The following is a 23950-nucleotide window of genomic DNA, read 5'->3' on the forward strand; positions in this document are numbered from 1 at the left end:
AGCATTACCCAATCCACCCGAACCAAGACGACCCGATACTTGATATTCGAGAGCTTAAGCCTAGAACCAAAACAGCCGCATGTCCCTTTTCGACAGTACCACCACCCTAACAGAGAGGCTCAGTACTGCCTAGGTCTCTTCGGTACTCAACCCTTTGCTTCTAAGTCTCGGGCTCAGACTTGGGATGTCTAAGAGAGGAGATGCGCAACGTCGTTTGTACTGTACAACAAAAGATAACCTAAGAATAATAGCCTGAAAGCAGTCAGACATGTTCTCAAACTGTTGCGATGACTTGTACCGTCTGTAGCAGTGCTCTACAGCTTTAACGGGCCTCACATTGTCGATGTCATAAGGGATTTTGGCTCTTCAGCAAAGAATGGGGACGAGACGAGCATACAGAGCAAAACAAGTTAATGTCACAAGCAGCGCCAGTTGGTTAGTGCTTGGGAGACTCATTCCAGTCGTTGCTGGGTAACTTCCTGGGTTGCGGAAAGCAAACGCTCGGCACAAAAACACTCTTATAACATGGATGGTAGTACTAAGCGTTGTTTGCATTTGTAATCTAGCGAAGAGCTACTAGCGGAGCGGTTATGAGGAGAGGGAGGGAAGCTTACCAAGGCCAGAAACATGAATTTTCTTCACAAAACTTTTACGGACACTGTAAGCCCGCGACCTCTGGCGAACCACTCTGGCTGACATAGAATTAGGGGGTGCATTTCTGAAGGAACTCAATTTGGAGTCCGAAGCAAGAATGGCGCCTTTGAACAAGTAAACAAAGGGGACTAAGTACACAAAAAACAAACATGTCTATCCATATTGGTTCTCGGAAGTGGTCCCCAGCAACGCCTTCAATTGCCTCAGCTCGTCCAGCTCTTCTGGGCTCCATCTCGCAATGCTCTGCTGGCCGTTCCAGCTCACCACCAGCTTTCTGAAGTCGGCCAACAACGCGTCGCTTTCCACGGCCCTCTGATTCCTTTGCTCTCGTGTCACCTCGTGCGAATTCTGCACTCCGTAGATGCCAAGCTGGGTCTCGTACCTCCTGCGCAACAGCTCCGTGCCAGCTTCCACATCCTCTGGCTCAACATCATCGGCGTCTAGCTTCTTCTCATACATCTCCAGCTCGGTCCGCACATTTTCGTAGTAGGCTTCCAGCTCGGCCTCGAATTTTCTCGCCTGGATAAACCCGTCCCCCATGGCGCCAAGCTCCAGCGTGCTGCCGTCGGCGGCGGCAGCCGTCTCCCCCCCGTCCAGGTAGACGGTGCGGCCGAGGTCTGGTGATGCAAGTCTGGAGCCCCGCGGCGAGAGCAACGTGCCTTTCTTCCAGTGCCACACGAGCCAACAGGCTGCCCACGAGATAACGAGCCCGCTCGTTGCGCCGAAAATGACCTTTTCGGTTTCGATCGAACCGGCGCTGGCGTGGGATGCGTTTTCGATGACGAGCGAGCCGGGTGGGAAGGAGTCAGAGCTCGCATTGAGCGGGCCGGGAATCGCGACGACATTGGGGGGAAGCGGGCCGATGTTCCACTCGGACGTGCTCATGTTCATGAGCTCGACCCATTTCTGTGGATTGGTGGTATAATAGTTGTATCCTCTCCAGGACTCCATTGTTGCGGCCGGGTACTTCTGGGCTGGGGGGTATCGAAACAAAACAGTGATGGCAGAGTTGGATGTTCGGCAGACGAAGGAACGCGGGTTGACCCAGCACGGACAACACTTGACAAAGGCCAACTGGCCGAGATTGGGGTTGTGGGAAGGGCGAGGAACTGGCAGCTAGGGGTGGGGGGGCCGCCGAGGCAAACAGGTAGGTGTTCGAGACAAGGCTGCGAAAAGTGACTTCGGGCCCCTGGTAAGTGAACAACATGGTACAAACTCGCCGGACGTATATTCACCCAAAAGCTGCCTGTGGCTTGCGCTAACGCTGCAACAGATGTTGTGGCTAGCTTCCTGGATGCAGCCCGCCAGCCTCATCTCTCTCTCGCTCCAGCCTAGAACTACGTGTGTGTCACCAGTCATACGAGAGAGAATGGATCGCAGTTCCCGAGGTGGAACCCGTTCACGCCCATCCGCCCCGTCCCGTCGGTGGTCTTGCCACACATCAAACCAATATCAGCACGTTCTTGGTTGATGGAGACGTCCAGCTGCAACTGGATAATCTCGTACTCCTTCCCGCGGTTAGTCACGGTCTGCGCCACCCGTTGATGCACATCTGGCGGAATTGTGCTGAGGTCGAAGTCCATCGACACCTCCCCGGGTGAGACTGTTGCAGCGGCGGTTAGTCAGTCAGCCAGTCCGTCTCTTGGGAAATATTGCGGCATCTTTTAGAACTTACTATCCCCGAGGTTGACGTGTTGCAGGTCGTCGTCGGTCGCGGAGATAATGATGGTGATCCTCCCAGCTCGAGGGCTCAAGGGGGTGAGCTTCCTGACGAGCCTGATGGTCTTCTCAGTTGGCTTGTCATGCCGGATCAGGTCGCCCTTGAAGGCAAACCACTCGACATGGTCGCGGGCGCGTTCCACCCCGTCCAGCGAGTCTTCGTATCTCTGCTGTGGCTTGTGGTCGTACAAGGCAAACCGCTTGGAGGTGACAAGGCCTAGGCTGTACGGCATCTGGACGACCGGAGGAGGAACCTTGCAGTTCAGACCAAGGCCCAGCAAGACGCCGCCCCGCGCCACGGCAGTCCAGCACTCGTCGCTTCGCAACAGCTCGAAGCGCCACGAGCGGGCGAGATCGTTGACGCACTTCTTGAGATACTCGCTGTGGGAAAAGCCACCCGAGAGGAAGATGGTCCGGACAGTCCGCCGCTTGGTTACCACCTGTAACAGCTGCTCCTCGATGAGCTGCTTGATGCCGCCGACGCATTCCTTGAACATTTCTTCCATGTCCTCACCGCTGATAAAGAGCTGGCCTCCCACAATACCTCTAGACGGGTCGTCCATTGCGCCGATATCCGGGGGCAAATCTAGAATGAAATACTGGGGCTGCTGTCCTGCGGGTCCGGGTTCGCGGCCCTCGAACTCGCGCTTGATGACCTCGAATCTCTCCAACATGATTTGCTCGCCGCGCTTAAGGACGGTATGGTTCGCACGCCCGTACCGTTCTCTGGCTCCTCCCATGTTCAGGAGCTTCGTGTAGCACGCGGGACTGAGCCGGTTGGGGAGGAATTCCTGCAGGAAGCAGTTGTCGATCTTGGTTGCCCCGAAGCTGCCGCCTGACACCGCTGTGACTTTAGCGATCTTGAACGGGGAGAGCTGGTCGATGCGGTACGACACCAGGTCGACGGTTCCTCCGCCAGCGTCGACGACGATAAAACACTCGCCGACCCGGAGCTGATGCTCGCTGACCGTTTGCTGGGCCCGGGCTGCTTGCACCGTGTACTGCGCACATGCCTCGGGCTCGGAGGCGAGGCGGAGGCAGCCCAGCCTCACTTTGACATCGCCGAAAGCAGCCCAGAAGGCAGACGTGACAGCTCGGAAGATGAGGTTTTTGCCCCGGTCGTCCCAGACTGCAGGGTGCGTGATGACCACGTCCAGGGGGAACTGCTCCAGCTGCGTCCTGTCGCGGACGTTCTCGATGTCGACGCGCACTTGATGGAGCACCTCCTTGAGATAGTCGAGCACGATGTCTGCCGAAGTCTTTATCAGGTGCCGCGGAATGTCCGACTGCGGCTTGCCGGGGCCGAAGTTGAGCATGTCGGCCTCCTGGAGCGTGTGCTTCATCGACTTGAGCGCATCGACGCGCTTCGGCACCTCGAGCCTCAGCTTGGTCCACCGGATGGCATAGACGCTGTCGCCGATGTCGTAGCCCCATTTCTGGCTCGAACTTGCCGAGTAGGTGAGCACCGACGGCACCTTGGCTCCGAGGCCGCCGACCCAGTTCTGGACGATTCGGATATCGGAGAACTTGGAATTCGGACCTTGGGCGAGGATCCATGCCGCTCCTGTATGGCAACAACGGAGTTCAGCCGAGGCGTCAAATTGGGGTAACTACTGTGCCAGTGGAAGAAGAGCTTCTTACCGGTGTACGTGGTACCATAGTCGATACAAATCACATATCTGGGGTAAACGTCGCCCGAGGCACTGTTGAGCTGCGTGTTTGAAGTCCCGCCCAGTGACTCGGACATGATGCTGACAGATCCTTCAGGGGCGGCCATTTCTCTCTCTCGAAAGGCGCGAATCACACAATAACAGCCTCGTATGTATATGAAAGATGCTGTTTCCGATGAAAAGAGGACCAATGCTCGTCCATGGGACACCGATGGTATTTGAGGATGGTGGGGAGGCCCTGGCAACTTGGTGTAGGTACTTTGAAACCACCCGGGGGGGGGGGGGGTTGGACATAGCCGAGCGGCCCTGAGGGGGGAGTTGAACCTGACGAGGCTGTGGTATACGAAGTATATGTCGTGTAAGTTCTGCCTTTGGCGCCCGCATGTGGCATGGGCATGGGCATGGGCATGGTCTGGACAGCGCCACTGAAGACAGGACTCGCTTGGCGCTCCCCTCCCCTCCTCCCCCTTGGATCAGGCTCGGGCTAGACTGTAGGTCGACATGCCGCTTTTTGACAATGGGGCGCCAGTCGAACAGCTCTTGCAAATCCTCCCCTCGCCAATTTCTCAAGATACATCTTTGATGCAGCTTCGTTTTGTCGCTTGCCTCCGCATCGAGTGTTCTGGACTCGTGGGCAATGGGGTTATTACCTTTAAGAACTGGTAAGGAGCGTGAGAAACCACGGAATGGTTCCAGCAATGATGGGAATAAAATACATGAGCATCCCCCATCAGGTCTTGCACCCATCGATCCGTCTATTAAGGGGTCGCAGGCAAAGGTAGAGGGACGTGGACGATTTGCCAGCTTTGCCAGCTTGAAAGCCCTTGGGAATGTAGTGGGAAGAAAAGGTGGGAAGAAAGACGACAATCCAACACCCAACACACCACTCGCAACCTCGGAGCACAAAGGAGAGCTCGAGCAGCCTACAAACAACACGACTCACACTGGCCCAGCATATCAACAAACTCTTGTTCTCGCCAACTCTACCACAGCGTTCACTTCATCTCTCCCCACAAAGCCACACCAAGGCCACGTCGACCACTTCGACGATCGCAGTCAACAGCTTTCCATTCAGCACACGGAAAGCCAATATGACCATGGCATAGCACAGGGTATTACGCCACACACACACACAGTGGTGCCGCAACCCCAAGTTCAGGAGAGATATCATCCTAGATTTGAACATCCCTGGGGCACGATAAACGAAGCCGAACTCCCAGATAACTCTGCGTCACCGCCTCCCACCATGACACATCCAACACCACACACGGTAACGCACGAGCTTCCGGCCACGGGCTATCGGGGGCCGACAACAAATAAGATGAACGCGGACGGGCAACCTGCAATTATTGCCGCAAAACTCGCATTCGATAGATCTCAAGCCCCCCTGAGCCAAAATGGAGGACTGCTTGTTGCTCCTTCACTTGATCGTAGTACACCATACAGCGCTGTCGGCCCTGCCGGGACTTCGAATCATCTGCAGGCCACGATCCCACGCCGCAAGCTGCAGTTGCATGTACGGCCATCGCCAGAAGAGCTGCCGGACCAAGTGCTACCGGCTGAAACGCCACAACCCCGGGACGCCCACGAGATAGCCCAGAGAGCGGCCCAAGAGGCGGTCCAAGTTCAAGAACCGTCGCCACCGGCACCACTCCTAGGGACGCCGTCGCCTTTCAATGGCAGGCGGCCGGGCAAAGAACCCGAGGAGGACCCTGAAGCAGATGAAGAATCCAAATGTGTACCCTCGCATTTTAGCGATACCTCTTTGCTTTCTCCGCCCACCAAACCTACAGAGCTACCGGGTCAGCCGAAACAGCTTGAACCTGGACTGCGGTCTCCCGCGCAAGAGCTGCCGTCCGAGAGGCCAGGTCCTGAAGTCCAAGTTGCGAGTGGAGGGGATATATCACCACTAGAAGCGACAACCCAAGAGACTGGGCCAGAAGAACTTCCTAGGGTAGGGGAGGGCGGTAAGATGGCTGGTCAGATATTGCCTCCTCGGCCTCTCCTCCAGCCAGGCGTTGCAGATTCCACAGATTTGCGCATCAAAGTATATCTTCAGCGCCGTGGCGTTCCCGTAGATTCCCTGTACGACGGGCTCACCAACCTGTTCAACTGGTCTGATAAGGAGCAGGACAGATCCAACAAGGAGCAGAAAGAAATCCAGAAGAAGTTCCAAGCGGCGTCCGACGAAGCCCGGAACTTGGCGCAAGAAATCAACAAAAAAGATCTAGCGATGATCCAGCTCACGAGCGAGCGCGACGCGTTGAGGCAGCATGCCGGCAAGACCGAGGCGAAGCAGAAGAGCGCCGAAGAAGCATGCCAGAAGGCCAAATCGGACCTCAGTAAAGCCCAAGGTTCCATCAAATGGCTGCAACAGGCCAACCAAAGCGTTACCCGAGAGAGGGACCAAAAGACTCTAAAGATCAGTGATCTACTCGGCGAGACCAGCAGCCTGAGAGGCGAGATTGACGATATTAAGGCAGCCTCGGCCATCAAACTAGAGGCCAAGCAGAAAGAGTACGATACCAAGTGGAGATTGTACGACGCGCAACTGCACACCGAGAGGCAAAACTTGTTGGCCATGGCCGCACAGTACAAAGAAGCTCTAGCCGCCAAAGACAGCCAAGCGGATCTAGCCGCCCAGCGGTACCAAAACGAACTAGGAAGCATAAATACGCTATGGAATTCGAAATGGAGAATGGCTATCCAGGAGTTTGACACCCAGCTGGAGACGCAGGCCCAGAAGCACCAGGGGGAAATGGGACAAGCGGGCCGCTCGATCGCCGAGATGGTCGAGAAGCACGCCGGGGAGATCAAGTCGCGGGAAGACCAGACGGCGGCCGTGGAAGCGCGCTACCGGCGGCGGCTGGCCGAGGTGGAGGGTAGCGTGCGGGCCGAGATCGAGCGGGCGCAGCGCGAAGACCGCATGACCATCAGGCGGCAGCAGCAGCAGATCGCCGCGTACACCAAGGACGGCTACGCGCCCGTCGACGACGCCGCCTTCACCAAGTCGTTCCAGGCCCTCGTGCAGGACGTCAACCGCCTCGCCAGCCACGCCCGCCTGCCGCCCACCATCGACTTTGACCCGGCGCTCGACCCGACGGGCTGCCTCGAGAGACACGGCGGGCTGAGGAGGAGCTGGATCTGGCCGCGCTTCGTCCGCAACCTGTGCTGGGAGGTCCTGCTCGCGGGGTTTTTCAGTCTGCCGTTTGGGTTCGGCGCCCTGGGGAAGCAGGGCGACGGGTATGATGAGCTAAGGCGCATGTATCAGGCTACGGCACGGCTGGTTCTGACTGGCAAGTTCACTCTTCTTCTTTCTAATCCTTCCCCTTTTTGCCCCCTTTCCCTCCCTTTCCCCCCCTTTCCTCCCTTTTCCCCCCTTTTTCCTCCTTTTTCTTTTTTTCCTTCCTCTACCCGTTCAAGGTCCTTTTTTTCCTAACGAACCAGCTTTCCCCCCCCACAGACGACACGGACCCTGTCATGGCAATGCCCAACGAGAAAGATGTCAGCCTGTACCGCGCCTCGTACATGGAAAAGATGCTCTCGGCGATCCGGTCTGACCAGAGGGGGGCAACCGCCGGCGGCGAGATGGCGTACGCCGTGGTCTTCCAAAAGAACGTCGACGCGGTGGCGCGACGGCTCTACGACACGCTCGACCACATCGTCAACGGGCAGATCAGCGCGGCGTGTCTGCAGCAGGCGTCTGCCGTTGCGCACAAGCTGGGGATACTCGCGCTGGAGATGGGCACGCAGCGCGCCAGGATCTGGCTCGAGACGTGCCGCTACGGCGAGCACTCGACGCCCGATGAGTGGAAGACGGAGGATGGGGAGGAGACGGCCTCGGTCGGCGGGTCGGTTGGTGGTGTTATGGTAGACTTGATGGTGCATCCCTGCCTGAGCAGGGTCGGCGACGGGAGAGATGATTTAGTCAAGAAGAAGGTCATGGCCAAGGGCGAGTTCGTGCCGCTGCGTTGATTTGTAGTTACTGACTCTGTATGCGAGCCTTTTCTTGGTACCTACACAGAATATGGATATAATTCTACCGCATTTACACCATTTAACAATTTATTTTTTTATTTTTTCATTCTTTTACGATACTACGTAACATGACGGTGTCAATGTTCCAGACCCGCCTTGAGCTGCTCGCAGAGTGTGGGAACTACCAGTCAATCAGAGGATGCAGTCGCACGTGATTGGTCAACAGGCTGCACAGCCTCAGTGGCTGACCACCATGCGAGCCGCTATGCGGCACGTGCGCGAGGCGCACCACCCCTCACGTAACCTCCTGCATCGCCAATTCCAACGCGCATCCTGTCCCCGTAGTTCGTGACCTTAGACATAGAGCAGACCAGAATACAACCACCACAACCACCTCATTCGCATCGGTTACTGCAGTGACTATGGAACGAATGACCTTGTCATTCCAACACAGAGAGAGCCTCAGGCAACCCCTATTGCGAGGTCAGGGAGGGGAGAGGAGGGCCGTGACAAGGCTCTCAACAACAACCTCTCACTGTAGCAGCCACTAATTTCAGCTCTCAGTTCAGCTCCTAAAGCTAAAGGCATACTAAAAATAAAAAAAGTTAAGGGGTCAGAAAGTTTGAGGGTTGAGGATTCCAAATCCACAGTCTTGTCCACATTTGGGGGGGGAGGGGGGGGGAATCTAGGGCTTGCTTTGCTTTTCGCCGTTTCACTTATCAGTGTCCATGCACATGGAACCAACGAGACAGGGTAGGCTGACCTGGTAACTGGTTTCACAACACAACACGAAAATAAAAAACGCCATGCTGCTAGCCGCGCCCGAAACGTGAGGCGGGGGAGCAAGAGCCTGCCTAGGTAAGGCATGTACATAGTGAAAGCCTTACAGTACTTGGTCATACATGCCCTGCAGTACGAGAGGAAAAAGGTTCAACAGCATGCTGCCGTGGCAGGTAGTAATATAGATAATAGGGCCGTTGTTGCAGGCCGGATGCAAGCCCCATAGGCAGGCAATCAATCAGCCACCACAGTGGACGCTACCTCCTCGACCTCGGCCCGCTTTAAGCGCCAGCCTTGCCCTTGCTATAGGGGAAGGTAGGTGGCAACGACGGATGGAGGGAACATGGCAGATGCCAAGCCGGCCTCAGCCAAAGAGTAGCGGTCGGTTTGGGGTTCCCCCGGCGGAGAAGGTCTTATGAGGATGAGGGTGAGTGAAAGCGCTGCTCTGCTTCCTAGAGTCCATACCTACCTAGCCCGGGGCTGGACACCTGGGACGGCACGACATCCCTTCCCGCCCTTGCCACACCTACCTACCTGACTGACTGGCTTGCCTGGGAGTTTCGCTATCCTGTCGGCCATGTTGGAGGTTGTGTTCTTCCTCGTCCTCACGTCACGTCCTCTCGTCTCAAAGATTGAGTTTGAGCCCATGGGGGTTTTTTTTCACCTTTCCTTGTCTGTTTACCTATGTGATCTATCCTTCTCGGTAAAAAAAAAAAGAAAAAGAAAAAGAAAGGGGGAGGTAAGCAAAACTCAAAATCATGAGCTCGACGTGGACTCTCTGGACGCTGCCGGCGCAGCCGGCGCCGGGATCCGCCGTCGTGTATCCCACGTTTGTGACGATATTGGCCTTTATCTGCGTCGCGTTTGCCCTCTTCTTCCATCTCAAGCTCTCGGGCTCGACTCTGTTGTGGCCCGAGTTCAAGAGCATCAGGGGCTCGACGATGGTACTTGCCGTGTAAGTTTTTGAAGTTCCAATCTTCCCGCCGGACCAATCCTTTTTGTCTGGCTGTTGTCATCTTTGTCCTCTGACAGGCTTTTCTTTTTTTCTTTTTTGGCGTAGCTGGTATACAGGAACGGCCGTCGATCGGTGGCTTCACTTCAATCACCGCGCCTTGCCAAACGGCTACATCCTCTTCGAGCCGATGCTGCAGAGCCTGCGGGTCATCTCGACCATCTGGTTCCTCTGGGCACTTACGACATCGTGTGGGAGGATCTGGAGCGGCGGTTCAAGGGCAAGCGGTCGAAGGGCATGTGGTGGCTTGCCGCCAAGGCTGCCATCTTCGTGGTCGGCCTGGTCTCGCTCTACTACGTCGTGCTGGACGTGGCGACGGCCGTGGTGTGGCTGCAGTTTCTGAGCCTCAACGTCATCTCCGACGTTGCCACGAAGCGCAACGACTTCGAGCAGGCTATGACGGCTTTCTTCACCGTCTTTGGCGTCTTGACCATCTTCGCCGTCGTGGCGACCGTTTTCTTCCGCGCCAGGGCGAGGGAGGGGTCCTGGGCAAAGGTGAGTTAGTACCTCAATCACGCTAAGAATCTCGGCTTACCAGATTTCAATACCCAACAACTCTGCCAGGACCGAGTATACCTCGTCATAGCCACCATAGTGCTCTTTATGCGCTCCTTGAGCGAGTGTATCATCGTTGCCGTGGTCAAAAACGGCTCAGCCCTCCGACGCGCTGCCCAAGGGCCATACGATATCACATACGGCACCTTGACGTGCCTATACCTGGTCTTCATGGGCCTGCAAGCCTGCCAGATCGTCTTGAACCCCGACAAGGGCACCGCGGACGCCGAAAACGTGCAGTCGGACGTGCGCGCCTGGATTCTCGGCAGGCTCGAAAAAGTGACGGAGAATCGTGTGCACACGGCGCCGGCGTTGAGCAGCATCCTCGACGACGCCAGCGCGGAACTCGCTCTGATCCTGGAATACGGCCCGCTCTCGCTCACCTCGGGCCTGCCGGCGGATAAAAAGGCCAAGGTGGCCGAGAACTATGTCAAGCAACTCCGCCGCCACTTCTCGAGTCTCGCCCCTCAGCCCAAGACGATGCCCATCATCCTGCCTCAGCCTCCTTCCAACGGCCGCATCAGAAGCACTCCGGTCGGCAGGCAGAGCTTACCGCCAATGCCCAGCTCCAGCGCGTACGAGAGCCTGCGGAGCAGCTCCAATCCTGAAATGAGGAAGCCGTCGTCGGTCCCAGATATGCGCGGAAACCGGTTCGCTCCTTGCGGACTCCGCGAGAATCCCCCGGCTGGCTCTGTGCCGTGGCAGCTAAACGTTGTCCCGATCGAGGAACACCAGCCTCTGGCCGCATACCACCTGCCCGCGCAGCCCTTTGGCAGTGGTGGTGGCCGCTTCGTCCCGGCAAACCCCAACGCGCCCAGTTTCGGCCACAGAGCCCAAGCAGCAGCAGGGTTCGTCGGTGGGCAGGGGCAGGGGCAGCAACAGCAACAGCAACAACAACAGCAACAGCAACAGCAACAGCAACAGCAACAGCAAAAGCAACAGCAACGCAGACGGTTCGGAACTCAGGAAGGCAGTAGTAGCAGTACCTCTATCATTTTCGGGGCCGGCATTGGTCAGGCTCAGGCTCAGGCTCAGGCTCAGGCTCAGTGGTATCCGCCCGAGAGCTACGCACCGCAGCCCCAAGCCTACCCTGCACAGAGTCCGCCGCAGAGCCCAGCACCGCAAGAGAGCTCGCCGCAGCCGCAACCGCAACTGCGGGCCCTGTACCCGCCGCCGCTGCTGGCTCAGCATTACATGCCCCAGTACGCACCGCCGCACGTAGAAGACGCCCAGACAGCAGCGCCTCAGCCTGCGCCAACCCAACGGCGGAGGTTCGAGCCGGCGCGGGATCCTGCCGTGTCTCCCGCGCCGCCACAGGGCCCGGTTCAAGTCCCGGTTCAAGTCCCGGTTCCAGTCCTCCCGGTTCAAGTCCCGGTTCAAGTCCTCCCGGTTCAAGCCCCTAAGGCAAGCCAGCAGCAGCAGAGGTATCATCCGTGGTTTGCCCCGGAGAGCCTCCCCGGCCAGGTGGTATATGCCGAGACTGTGACGGATTCGGAAGTGGGGTCGACGAGATCGCCTGTCAACTTTGACTATGCGCTGCCGGATCTGGGGCAGCGGAATCTTCCTTGATATGTAGTAGCCAGATTGCCTCGCCTAGTTAGTTAGTTGCTGTGGTTTTTTTCTCAAACTAAACAAACGCCCCGAGGAGTGTCTGCGGCTTGGAGCGGATACAGGTAAGGTACCTAGTTAGTTAGTAAACAAAGGGTCATGAAAATGAACAAGGAGGCAACGTTTTTCCAAACCAACCGCGTTTCCCTGACTGACCGTGATTTGATTCATGGAACCGGACGGAGCAGAGCACGGGGGGATTGGGTGACAGCAGCTCCAGTGTAAGGCAGGCTCCCAGCCACGGTTCCCCCCTCCTCCCCCGCGCCCCGAGCATGCAAGCCCCAAGACACCTAGGTAGTAGGTATATACCTCAGGTAGGTTATTAGCCTGCCTGCCTGGCTACCTACCACTGAGCTCAAGGCCATGGGCACAAAGCCAGCGCCACAGCTTCGGCAACCTGGGAGCTCGTCAAATCCGACTCACTCAACCTCACCCCCCTCACCTCCCTTTTCAACCCTACCCCATTTCCGCTCTCATGTCTTTCTCTCTCTCTCTCTCTCTCTCTCTCTCTCTCTCTCTCTCTCTCTCTCTCTGTCTCTCTCCGCCTTAGCCTTGAGTGCATGCGTGGATGCATGCCATCTCTCAACCTCTCATGAACAGATCCGCCATGCCAATCCTCCCTCGCAAATTCGACTGGGACAAGGAAATCGAGCAGACAGCGGCCAAAGACAGCTTCATCATCTGCCGCCCAGATGAGTTTCCCCTCTCGCAGGTGCAGGCCGTAGCCGAGCGTGTCCTCCACCCGGAGCCGTCGACCTTCTTCAGCCGCAAGCCCGTGCCGCGCTGTTCCGCGGCCGGCAACGAGATCCTCATCGACGAGCTCAAGGGTCTGGCGGGCGTGTTCTACGTCGAGGAGGCCGCCATTGTCGGCTGCCTGCACCTGTTCACCTGGGAGGTGGCGCGCTGGCACCTCTGGAAGAGGATCCGGCCCGACTTGGCGACGGCCAACGAGGACTCCTTCACCTCGCGCATCTCGGTCTACCTTCAGTGCATCGTCGTGGCGCAAAAGGCCGACGCGGTGCTGGTCCACGACGGCGAGGCGCTGGCGGCGCGACAGCTGCTCCGCATCCTCCACCACGGAAAGATAAACGAGTTCCCCTCGGTCCTGGAGCTGCTTGCCACCGTCACCGACACCAGCTGCGAGGAGCTGCTGCCCTTTGACTTCCTCGCCGAGGTGCTGCGGCGGGCCAAGTGGCGCGAGAAGCTCAAGGACTAGCTGGCCCGCCTCCGGAGGTCCCAGCGATGGGCCGACGCACATAGCCTGGTAGACGGGCTGCAGGGCCTGTCTCGACGGGCCGACCTCCCGCACGACGTCCGCAGCTGGCTCCCAGACCTCTTTTCGCACCACTACGCCATGTGGGCGTCGTGGCAGCCCGACGTCGCGCGCATCCGGGCCTGGAAGGCCGGCACGACGCCCGCGCAGCGAGCCCGGCTCGCGCCCGTCCTGGAGCTCGAGGGCCCCGACACGACGCCCCAGCAGCGCAGCACGCTCCGGCACTCGAGCTGTGGAGCCTTCCCCGACGCCCGCTCGCACGGCACGCACGACAACGGCAGAGACATCCTCGACGGGCTGCTCGACCTGCTCGACGGCGCCGTGCGCATCGGCCCCAACGCCGTCGACCTCTTCATCCACCTCGCCCTCGCCACCACAGCCACCACAGCCACCACAACCCTCACCGCCGCCTCCACGCACACGCACGCACTGACCTGGCATCCCCTGCACCAGCTCTCCGCCGCCTTTTCCCCGCCCCCGCCGGGAGTGGACGACGCCGACTCAGTGCCCGGCACGCTGCTCTCGTTCCTGCGCTCGCTGCAGCACCCGCCAGTGTCGATGCACCAGCGCATGGCCGCGCTGACGGCGGTGCTGCCGGTCCTCACCTCATCGACACCCTTGCAGGCGCTCTTTGGCGACGCCCACGACATCTCCGTCCGAGCGCCGCGCGCCCTCTCGGACGCGCAACGGCACTTCTGCTGCCTGCTCTCACAGCAACAGCAACGATGCGGCCCCGGCGGCGCGGCGCTTCCCTTGGGCCTCGCGGTGCGCGCGCTCGGCGGCGCCATGCTCAGCTCAAACTGGATGCTCGGGCGGTGGAAGCCGGCCTTCGTGCACATGCTCGGCGCGCTGCCGTGCGAGGGCGAGATCCGCGCCCGTTTCCGGGCCACTACCACCGTCACCGCCGAGCACCGCCAGGCCCACTTGGACTACCTCGCCGTGACCCTCGGGGCCAGCGAGATACTAGCCGCCGCCGGCGGGCAGGTGGTGATGATGACGACGCCGGCGGTGGTGGTGGTGGTGATCGAGGACGAGGTGTGGCGGGCCGAGCTGGACGCCGATCGCCACGCGCTGCGCAAGACGCTGCAGGGGCTGCGGGGCGTCGACTGGCAGCTGGCGACGAGGTGTCTCTTGGCGGCGGCAGGGGACGACGACGACGACACCTTTGTCAGGGGCGTGACGGGGTACATCGTCGGCGGCTCCGACCAGACGTGCGTGAACATGGCGCGGTTCTTGGCGCCGCGGGTCGTGGGACCGGGGGGCGACCGTTTGCCGGCGCGGAGCGGGAGGAGGAGGAAGAGGGAATGCTGGGTCGAGCTGTGTTTGTGGATGATGCGGAGGCGGCCGAGGGGCATGCTGGAGCGGCTGGGGGCGGACTTGTCCGTCGAGAGCTGGAACGAGTGGGTGGGCTGTCTGCGGGTTCTGTTTGGGGACGGTCATCTAGGCGACAAGGGCGCGCTGGGCTTCACGGCCGAGAGGATGAGGCAGATCACCATCTGGAAGATGAGCAGACGGGGCGTCGGGAGGGTGCACAGCGCGAGCTCGAGGTCGACGCTCAGTGATTATTGAGTACAATAATATCCAGATTCATCTCTATGTGCCATCAACTGCACTGTGGGGTATTCCGTACTTGCTGTGTAAAATGCTTCTCGGGGAGCCAAGGCTATCTGGGCATTTCAACATCCTGGAAAGGTAGGTTGTCCAAGTTTAGTACCTATGGTGAAGGATAAAGTTCTCGGCGGAATGGGGCATTACAATCGCAGTTCCCTGGTCGCGTGCACGTACACCATTTGCCCTGTGGTGCTGCTTGATTGAAAAAAGACGTATACGGCATGCTTAGCTACGTAGAAGCTTTACCCCGGATCAGTAATCGGCACACATGCACGGGCGGATCCTCACGAATGGAACTGAGGACCCACCATTACGTGCTTGTGGTCAGCCAAGACATCCCTCACAAACCTTGGACCAAGCCTTGAAGCTGCTGGGAACACACGTCCACCTCTCACTGACAGTTGGTAATCACCAGTTGCCCTGCATATGGTACCTTATTTCACCATTGCTGTCGAATCTTTGCCCATTGTCCCTAGGTGTATTATTAATCACCCGGGCCGTCCGCTGTCGTCCGCTAAAAGATTCCCCCACTGGGCGGGGTTCGATGGCTTTCGCTCGCCATTCCTGGATCGAGCTCGTGTGATGATGCAGCTCTCGTCTCTTATATAAAATGCATGCCGTCGCTCCATAACTTGGCGACATTCTATAAACCAGCCCAATTCCTTTCGCCTTCATATATCACCATCACAAGCCAGCTTTGCCAGATCCTTCGCCCCGCTCGTCGTGACTTTCGCTGCCTACACTCAAAACGCTCCACACCGAGCCACCTGATATACCTTACGTGAACAACTCAGCGTTACATCAGAATGGCCTCCAAGACCTTCTACGCCGTCATCGCCGGAGTCGGCGCCGGCACGGGCCGGTCGGTGGCGCTGCGCTTCTCCAAGTCGTACCCGGTGGTGCTGCTCGCGCGCAAGCCCGAGAGCTACAACGACGTCGTGGCCGAGATCAAGGCGGCCGGCGGCGAGGCCATTGGGATCAGCGCCGACACGGCCGACCCGGCCGCCGTGGCCGCGGCCTTTGCCACCATCAAGAAAGAGTTCCCCGACAAGAAGCTGGCGGCCGCTATTTGTTTGTTGTTCCCATTCCCCCCCCTCTTTTTTTCTCAAGGGGTGGTCATCGTCATGATCAGAGGTTCAAGAGAACGGCGTCCTGACATGCCAATCTTGTAGACAATGTTGGTGCCGGCCGAGCTATCAAGCCGTTCCTTGAGCTCGAGCCCAAGGATTTCGACGATAGTCTTGCCGGCAACGCGTAAGTCTTCCCCGGTCCCCCAAAATCGTCTGCAAGTTTGATATGCAGCCACGCCCGCCAACTTGTTCATGAGAAAACAAATGACCTAACGTCCCTGGGGTCCAATACAGACGGGGCCTGTTCAACTTCGCGAAGAACACGCTGCCGCAGCTCGAGGCGTCCGTAAGCGACGCGCCGCACCCGCCGTCGCTGATCATCACAGGGGCGACGGCGTCGGTGCGGGGTTCGGCGCGCTTCGCGGTATTCGCGGCGGGCAAGTTCGCCGTGCGAGCGCTGGGCCAGTCGCTGGCCCGCGAGTACGGGCCCAAGGGCGTCCATGTCAGCCACGTCATCGTCGACGGCGTCATCGATATCCCCCGGACCCAGGGCTACACTGTCAACGACGGCAAGCCCGACGGGAAGATCAGTGCCGATGCGGTACGTTTTCGTCGTTGATAACCTCCTGCCCTGCTTACCTTGTCTCTCCTTCTCTCTTTTCCGTGAAAAGGCCCCTAACGAGGCGTATCTGTAGATTGCCGACAGTTACTGGCACCTCCACACGCAACACCGTTCTGGGTTCACCCAAGAGCTCGACTTGCGACCGTATGTGGAGAAGTTCTGAGTAACGTTGCCATGTTTGTTATGGACAAATGCGGCATGGCCTGTTTTTGAATTTATGTACAATAGGCAAATCATTCTGTTTGTATATCATTCTCGTCATGTCCCCTGTCCCAGTAAATGTGATGATGATGATGATGTCAACATACAACCATGCCTAAGGGCAAAGTAACATATAGGACACCTATGGCGGTGTCCTCTGTGAAGTACCCTCCTACTTAGAGTAGATGCTGCCTAAGCGCCGAAGAGGCTGTTACCAGTTTTAAGAACCTCATATTATCCCACCCCTAAAAGGAGCCATGCGGATTTCTCTATGCTTCCGAGGATTAAGTTGTTTCGGTATGCGGGGCGAGTGCAAAGCGCCTTCCCAAGGCTATCGACCAGCTCGATCAACCCTTTCTGGCACCCTGCCCAGGAAAAGCTCTGCGTGGCTTGCCCCACCTCGCTCGTATTGGTGTGGTATGGCTGTTTGGTCAACAGCTTTCATGTGCCAGATGCAGGTTCGACGATTTTATCGTCATCTGCTTCGCCATTCGCATCGTTGCTTGTGTTGACACTCGAGCTGCCACTCGCCCCACCGTTCGTCTCATCATTCTCCTCGTCATCGCTCTGGTCGTCAGAACCGTCGTCGTCTGCCTCGTCATCCTGGTCGCCGTTCGTTTCGTCATCTGGGACGTGTGTCGAGATAGGAACGCCGTGCAGGGCTGCAAGCCGTTCTTCCTCTCTCCTGGATGCGAGTGTCTCTGTCTCTAGTCTCAGCTTCTCCAGATTCCAAACATCACCCGCATCTTCGTCGTCCGAGTCATCGCCGTCCATCTTCCAGTTGCCGCTCTCAAATAGGGCACGGCCAGTTGCTTCCTTGGCGCGTCTCGCCTCCTCTTCGGCGGCCTTCTTCTCCAGACGATCCTTCTTCCATTTGGCAAAGCTCTCGGGTGTGACAGGTGTCAGTGTGCCAGTAAGCTTGTGTCTCTCCGACTCCAAGAAATCCTCAAGGGTTAGGGTCTTGAGAGGTGACTTGTCCATCAGGGCCTTCTCCGCCGCCCTCTGCTCCTTGGTCTTGAGGACGAATCTGTAGCGAGTTAGCTCATGTCTGGCAAATATATATACCCGCAAGTGCCACTAACCCAGGTGGAAGAGCATGCTTGTACATGCACTTGTCGCCGCCGTTGGGGCAGATCCAGAACCAGCCGTATTTGCCGTCTTCGATAGCCTCGATGAAGAATTTGCAAACCTTTTCGGTCGTACTGCGTTGGTTTCCCTTCTTGGACAGAACAACAGAGCGTAGCTTCTCCTCGTCCCAGTCCGCTGACGTCTCCTGCTTTTTCTTCTCATCCTCGTCCTGCCTCGTGTCCTGGTACAAGTTCCTCTTCTCGACCCTGCGCTCGACCTCGAGGTCGTGCGAGAACTTGCACTTCTTGCCCTTCTCGCAGTTCCCCTTCTTGAAGAAGATGCACAGCACCGTCTTGGGGTCGACGCCGAAGGGCACCTTCTGGATCTGGGCCGGCTTGTTGAGTAGCAGGTCAGCCTCGCGCTTGGCATCTTCGGCCGCCTTCTTGTCCCGCTCGCGCTGTGCCTTCTCGGCCTCCTTGCGCTTCTGCTCGGCATTTCCGCCCGCCTTAATGGACGAGGCGAGGGCGGCAATCGTCTTCTGTGCGGCGGACCCCTTCTTATTCTTCATACCAAAGGTTTTGTCCTCGACCGACTTGGCGGACTTCTTGGCGCCCGCCACCTTCTCAATCTTTTTGGGAGGCATAATGGGCAGATTTTAAATGAGTGGCTTTTGTGACAATCGAATCCGCGCTCGGTGTGTTCCTGTTGTGTGCCTGGCGCGGCCGGGAACTGGTGGTGGTGTCTCGACTCCGAGTTTTTTGCAAGATTAAGTGTGCAGCTCGAGGCGGGGCGGGGGATCTTGAATGAGAACTCCAGTGCCTCAGTGGGTTGCCACAGGGCCGGGGCACGCCGGCGACTAGGCGACCCCCAGAAGAGAGAGAGCCCTGACGTCGGTTACCTCCCGCTTTGGACTGGGGCTGGAAGGCACTGCCAAGTGCACGTGATCTAGAACATTTCCCCAGTCGCCTGTGCGGGAGGTACACGTATGGCGGTGCTCCCCAAGTACCGATACAAGCGGCAACTAAAATACGGGTCAGACGATTGAAGCGGCCTCGCGCAACCGCTTTCCAAGGGGAAAGCTGTCCAGATCCAACCCACATCACGGCCTCCCGTCGTTCCCATCCAGCTAGACCATAGAAACCAAAGACCGCGCAATTTTACCAGCATACAAGGTACTAGCTGAAATTCCAGTTTTATGTGGTCAATGAATCATTGCGCATGTGCTCACAGCATCTTTCCTAGACACTTTCGCCTTCGAGTCACTCGAAAGTCGCCCAGCGCATCTGCAATCGGCACCTGCCCCGTCACAACAACAACCATGATAACAGACAACGAATTGTACCGCCTCGCCATCTTTTTCGGCTCTGCGGCAATGGTCCTCATTGTCGTCTACCACTTCTTCGAGGTCAATGCGAAGGAGAGCGAGCAGGAGGCTGTCAAAGACAAGGCTCCCATCAAAGCCGGTGCCTCCCCAGCCCCGGCTTCCACCAAGACAAGGTGAAGACCTGCGAACTGGGTGTACGACTAGGAAGGACATAGAAAGCCGGGTTTCTTTGGTGTCAAAAATAGGAGTTCGCCAGTGCCGCGCGTGAGAAGCCTGCGGGCCGAGAGGTTGACAAACCGAAACGAAAACGGCGTGGGAAGCGGTCTACGAATGGCTTTGATACGGTTGACGGAGTGGCCTTGGTCTAGTGGCCGGCCCGAGACTCGCGATACAACGCGACAGCCACGTACCTGTAGGCGACAGGCATGTCGCGATTCCATACGTATAATAAATACAACGCCAGCTCACAGCTAGGATAGGCTTGGTGAGCGTGTTATTACCAGAGGCAGAGACAAACAAGGTTCTGCTTCAGATTTTTTGCCTCCTCTGTGCCCTTTAAAGTAAACAGGTTCCTACCTTCTTCAAAAATCGACTCGATTGAGGAATCAGGGCAACGCAGAAGTTCTGCATCAAGACGACGGTAAGCTCATTGCAGCTGCTGCCAAATGCCAAGTGGCACCAGCTCAAACTTCTTACCCTCTGCGGATAAGCTGTCGGGGTACGGTCGTCTTACGGCTAGAAGACCAAGCGGCTTAGATCGTGAAAGCTAAAACTTTACCGCGGTAAACAGAAGCGGTGGAGATCAATCCAGACGTCTAATCACGCCTTAATGGTTGGACTCCGTAGCGGTTGACGTAGCTGTAGTACGGTTTACGTAGGTTTATTTGCGATTGAATCGGGAGCGGTTGGAAACCTTCAGCGGCTTAGTCGCTCCAAGCCAGCTCCAGCTGATGCACTCCAGAGGCCAGGTTTTCCTACCAACCGTCGCCCAACTACTTCGCGGTTGGCCATAGACTAGGCGGCTTAGGCACTAAGCGACTTACGATTCCTTAGCCGTAGGTGTACTATTTACAAACCAAGCCATAAAGTAATGGTTGTAAATTTTCGGGGGGAGCAGTTAAGTTGCTCGGCGACTTACGTACCTTGACCTTTAGTGCACGTGCCCCTTCTGTACCAGTGTGGCTAGGCATTCGGAACTGTTAGTCAAGACTCCACTTTGACTCATCCAAAAAGAGGCTAGCCTGGCTGATCTGGAGCCTGCCCAACGCCACCTGACTGGTCCCTCCCTTCCCGCCTTAACAACCCGCACCTTGAGACCCCAAAAGCAGGGCGCAGTTCCTTCCTTCAACAAAGTGCCGCCCTCAACTTCTCGCGCAGCCTTTTCCACTTCCTCCATTTCCATTCACCAGCACAGAACGCAAATCATCTTCCTTCACTCGATCTGTTCATTTCATTCAGGCCTGCATCCAACTTGACAGCCTGACACGACTTCTTTTACCTGCCGCGACAAATTAATACAAAGCCCTTTTCTTCTGCCCCGCCGCCTCGCGTTCTCGACGCAAATCCGCAGCAGTTTTCTAAATTCTCGGCCTGCAAGCCTTCATCTCCCACCTCCTTCTAAATCCGCCATTTGGTCCATCGACCGACAATCCTACAGACCTTCGCGTCGCGCTGCCACCACAAGAAGTGAAAAAGTCGCAGCAGCACTTGTCGCCTTCTTGTCATCAATCACACTATCTGTTAAGACTCCGACACCGCCACAATGTCTGCCAAATTGAACCAGTCTCTTGACGAGATCCTCTCGACCCGCGCGGCCGCCAGCCGCCGTGGTCGCCCTTCGACACGTCGCTCAACTGGAACTCGCCCTGCCAACTCGGCCCCTGCTGGTGGAATTCAAAAGAACACCAAGCCAGCTCGTAACGCCGGAAAGCCCACTGGAGGCAAGGGCGCTGGATTCACCGGCGAATCCAAAGTCATTGTCAGCAATTTGGTAAGCATTTTCCATCAACGTCGCTCAGTTCCAGTGCTAATTTTTGACAGCCCAAGGATGTTTCCGAGGCCCAGATCAAGGTATGTTGTTACCGATGAGGCCATTCAGCCTTCGGACTTTTGTCGACATTCCTCTTCCGTGGCGTATTCCCAGGTCATGTCCTCGGTGTAGGACATTTGGGTAGATTCGCTTGCGTCCCAGCAAGCGACTGCTTGTGGCCAATGACTCCTTCCAAATGCGTATGCGAAGCAATGTCGTCATTTGGAAGTCGAGCAAAACCCCGTCGCGCTTCGTACTCTTTTCATCATGGTAGCCTGGCAAGCACCTATGATTTGGATCGCTGCGCAGACGCTTAAGGGGTGATCGCAATGCCTTTTTGAGTGTTGCATGGCTACGTGTTTTGGCATGACCGCATCTGGATGGTGACCAGTATGTCAACTTGCAATCCACACCTCAGCGAGCTTAGCAGTGGGCAGAACTTGGCGTCCCTGATTACAGGGTGCTCAACGGATCAATCGGGGGTTTATCGGTTGTTGTGTTGAGGGGGCACTTACAACCGTTCTTGAGGACATTCCATGTTGCGGGAGTTGTTTTGGATCTGCGTCCTCGAACGGCACCAATGTCTTGACCGGCATATGGTATCACGCGGACCGATCCCATTACACGCTTTCGAAACGCTTTGTTAGGCTCGGTGCCTGTAACATCCCACTGGATAAGAGGCTCCAGTGGTCGTCGGATTTTGTTCATCAGCCAGTCGCCGGTGACACTGGCATGAACGTGCTCGCTGCTCTGCTCGCTGCTTTTTGGAAGATTTCCACTATTCGAGGCGACTTTCTGCTATGCGATGGCTTTCGTGGATTATGGAGTTCGAATCGCCCCTCCGGATGCGGATACTCAGTCTAAATCTCACATGACGCTAACCACGAATAACCATTGATAGGAATTTCTCCAGTCTTCGGTAGGCCAAGTTAAGAAGGTTGAGCTGTCTTACGGACAGGGCGGCACAAGCCGAGGAATTGCTAGCGTCACTTTCCATCATGCGGACGGAGCTAGCAAGGCATTTTCGAAGGTCAACGGCCTTCTAATCGACAACCGCCCCGTGAAGGTATGCAAATCTCCTCTCTAACCGTGCTAGAAAACAGGCTAACGTTTCATAGGTGGAAGTTGTCGTTGCGTCGGCTGAGCTCATCCCTCAACCGAAGCCTCTCAATCAAAGGGTCACACAGCCAAAGGTGCAGCCCAAGTCTGCTGCCAATATCAAGCATGGCGCAGGTGCTGCCAAGGGCCCCGCCGGTGCCGCTCGAGGCGTCGGAAAGAAAGGAACTCGCGGCCGCGGCGGCCGCAATGGTCGTCCCGCTAAGAAGACAACAGAGGAGCTGGATTCGGAGATGGCCGACTACTTTGTCGCCCCCGCTGCTGAGAATACCACCAGTGGTGCTCAGCCGGCCACCAACGGAGATGCGCCTATGGAGGTTGAGATTCTCTAAATGCAGGCCGCAATTGCCTGTGTTACGAAGGAGTGGAGCAAGGCTCAGCGCATTTTACTAAGCGCATATTCAGCAGGGTTCGGTGGCTTGGGATTTGGTGTTGGGGATGGTATTTGTTTTTTTTCCAGCACGTTACTTGGGGCTAAGGTATTTTAACGGGACTGTCTTTACCTGGACAGTCTAGGCTTTAGCTTGTGTTAATTCCACGGACCTTTTGCTTCCCACCATTGGCAGGACAAGCTTCTACAGATATGCGTGTCTCTAGTGATCCAAAGTGAGTATGGATCTTGTGGTGCCTTGATTGTATCTCTTGCCCGGAATTCTTGCAGGGCAGGTTTGGCACAGGGCACCAAATGAATTCTTAAGGAGGTTTCCCAGCCGCTGAAGGTGCGGAAAGGAGTGGCTTATGCTGCGGTCGTTTCCTAGGCAATGGTGGAGGCTCGTCCACTTAGGCAGGTTCTTTGAAGAGGAATAAATTATTACATGTTGCTGCCGATTTATGTGACTGTATGTGACCGTGTGGAATAGGGGGCAAGAGGTCAAGTGAAGGAAGTGAGGCTCCAAGAAATACTGTTCGCTCAAAGCTCGGAGAGTGGGCAAGCGTGTGGTGATTGTAGAATCTGTACCTTCAAAAGTAGGAAAATAATGTCCCATCCTCCAAAAAGAAGCCAGAATGAAGTAGACGATGAACTATCTCCCCACCCCTTTCTCCTTCCTTCCTTCCCTCTCCATTGTTCAAGGCGGATTTCCTCCGTCTGTTCCCTGGCCAGTTTCTGTCCAACTCACTGGTCCCTTCGTGTCTGTCTCTCTTCCATATCTATGGAAACATGTATGGAAACATGAGGGACATGGGGAAGATCATTGGACAGGGGGTTGGAGCGGTGCTGATGTCTTGACGGGAAGGGTGTCAGTCAGTCTCGCTGTATTTCTCGCCGCTGTAGATAGGAATAGGACATGGCTGGATGGGTTGATGGGGAGACATACATACAGACGGGCGGGCCCTACTTGGACCCCTGATTGCCCGAGTTGCCCAAGTTCGGCTCGCGGTACGGCTCGTCGGCGGGCCACGCCGTCGTAGCAGCGCCGCGGCGAGAGTCCTCGGCCGCGTCCGCCGCCGTGTACTGGTCCGGCGGGTTAGTGCTGGCGCTCGACGTCGAGCTGGTGTCGCTGGCACCGCCGCCGCCGCCGCTGCTGCCGCTGTCGGAGATACTGCCCGCGTCAGAGCCCCTGGAGGAAGACATTGTCGTCTGTTGTACTTGTACTTGTGTGTAGTTAGTGGGCTGCTTGGGCGGGAGGTTGGATGTCTGTGATAGGGAGATAGAGAAGGC

General features: G+C 57.0%; 9 protein-coding genes across 9 annotated transcripts; 7 read left to right on the forward strand and 2 right to left on the reverse strand.

Annotated features, from left to right (window-relative positions):
• Positions 1-807: 807 nt before the first annotated feature.
• On the reverse strand, positions 808-4150 carry B0T26DRAFT_680119 (uncharacterized protein; the record flags this gene model as incomplete). The annotated part of the gene is made up of 4 exons (XM_060440451.1): positions 808-1560; positions 2016-2257; positions 2330-3937; positions 4015-4150. 4 exons carry the CDS (start codon positions 4148-4150, stop codon positions 808-810), a joined length of 2739 nt encoding a protein of 912 aa, XP_060291525.1.
• Positions 4151-6015: 1865 nt separating this feature from the next.
• B0T26DRAFT_755936 (uncharacterized protein) lies at positions 6016-8018 on the forward strand (the record flags this gene model as incomplete). Its single annotated transcript, XM_060446028.1, has 2 exons — positions 6016-7329; positions 7491-8018. The coding sequence occupies 2 exons, from the start codon at positions 6016-6018 to the stop codon at positions 8016-8018; spliced, it is 1842 nt and encodes a 613-aa protein (XP_060291526.1).
• Positions 8019-9240: 1222 nt separating this feature from the next.
• On the forward strand, positions 9241-10286 carry B0T26DRAFT_453996 (uncharacterized protein). Its single transcript, XM_060435116.1, has 2 exons — positions 9241-9756; positions 9862-10286. Exons 1-2 carry the CDS (start codon positions 9560-9562, stop codon positions 10154-10156), a joined length of 492 nt encoding a protein of 163 aa, XP_060291527.1. The 5' UTR covers positions 9241-9559; the 3' UTR covers positions 10157-10286.
• On the forward strand, positions 10287-12138 carry B0T26DRAFT_453997 (uncharacterized protein). The gene has a single exon (XM_060435117.1). The coding sequence runs from the start codon at positions 10417-10419 to the stop codon at positions 11935-11937; it is 1521 nt and encodes a 506-aa protein (XP_060291528.1). The 5' UTR covers positions 10287-10416; the 3' UTR covers positions 11938-12138.
• Positions 12139-14818, forward strand: B0T26DRAFT_789385 (uncharacterized protein; the record flags this gene model as incomplete). Its single annotated transcript, XM_060446833.1, has 2 exons — positions 12139-13167; positions 13210-14818. Exons 1-2 carry the CDS (start codon positions 12545-12547, stop codon positions 14816-14818), a joined length of 2232 nt encoding a protein of 743 aa, XP_060291529.1. The 5' UTR covers positions 12139-12544.
• Positions 14819-15555: 737 nt separating this feature from the next.
• On the forward strand, positions 15556-16870 carry B0T26DRAFT_454025 (oxidoreductase). Its single transcript, XM_060435118.1, has 4 exons — positions 15556-15931; positions 16033-16114; positions 16225-16531; positions 16626-16870. Exons 1-4 carry the CDS (start codon positions 15667-15669, stop codon positions 16713-16715), a joined length of 744 nt encoding a protein of 247 aa, XP_060291530.1. The 5' UTR covers positions 15556-15666; the 3' UTR covers positions 16716-16870.
• On the reverse strand, positions 16787-18700 carry B0T26DRAFT_862528 (uncharacterized protein). The gene is made up of 2 exons (XM_060447770.1): positions 17836-18700; positions 16787-17780 (listed from the first exon to the last, which is right to left on the reverse strand). The coding sequence occupies exons 1-2, from the start codon at positions 18462-18464 to the stop codon at positions 17195-17197; spliced, it is 1215 nt and encodes a 404-aa protein (XP_060291531.1). The 5' UTR covers positions 18465-18700; the 3' UTR covers positions 16787-17194.
• On the forward strand, positions 18701-19678 carry B0T26DRAFT_726539 (Oligosaccaryltransferase-domain-containing protein). The gene is made up of 2 exons (XM_060442827.1): positions 18701-18993; positions 19064-19678. Exon 2 carries the CDS (start codon positions 19140-19142, stop codon positions 19320-19322), a length of 183 nt encoding a protein of 60 aa, XP_060291532.1. The 5' UTR covers positions 18701-18993; positions 19064-19139; the 3' UTR covers positions 19323-19678.
• Positions 19679-20768: 1090 nt separating this feature from the next.
• On the forward strand, positions 20769-22753 carry B0T26DRAFT_454164 (uncharacterized protein). The gene is made up of 4 exons (XM_060435119.1): positions 20769-21135; positions 21186-21215; positions 22076-22240; positions 22293-22753. The coding sequence occupies exons 1-4, from the start codon at positions 20908-20910 to the stop codon at positions 22620-22622; spliced, it is 753 nt and encodes a 250-aa protein (XP_060291533.1). The 5' UTR covers positions 20769-20907; the 3' UTR covers positions 22623-22753.
• The last annotated feature ends 1197 nt before the right edge of the window (positions 22754-23950 follow it).

Source organism: Lasiosphaeria miniovina (assembly GCF_030549165.1).
Source record: "Lasiosphaeria miniovina strain SMH2392-1A chromosome Unknown B0T26scaffold_7, whole genome shotgun sequence".
Classification (NCBI taxonomy): Eukaryota; Fungi; Ascomycota; class Sordariomycetes; order Sordariales; family Lasiosphaeriaceae; genus Lasiosphaeria; species Lasiosphaeria miniovina.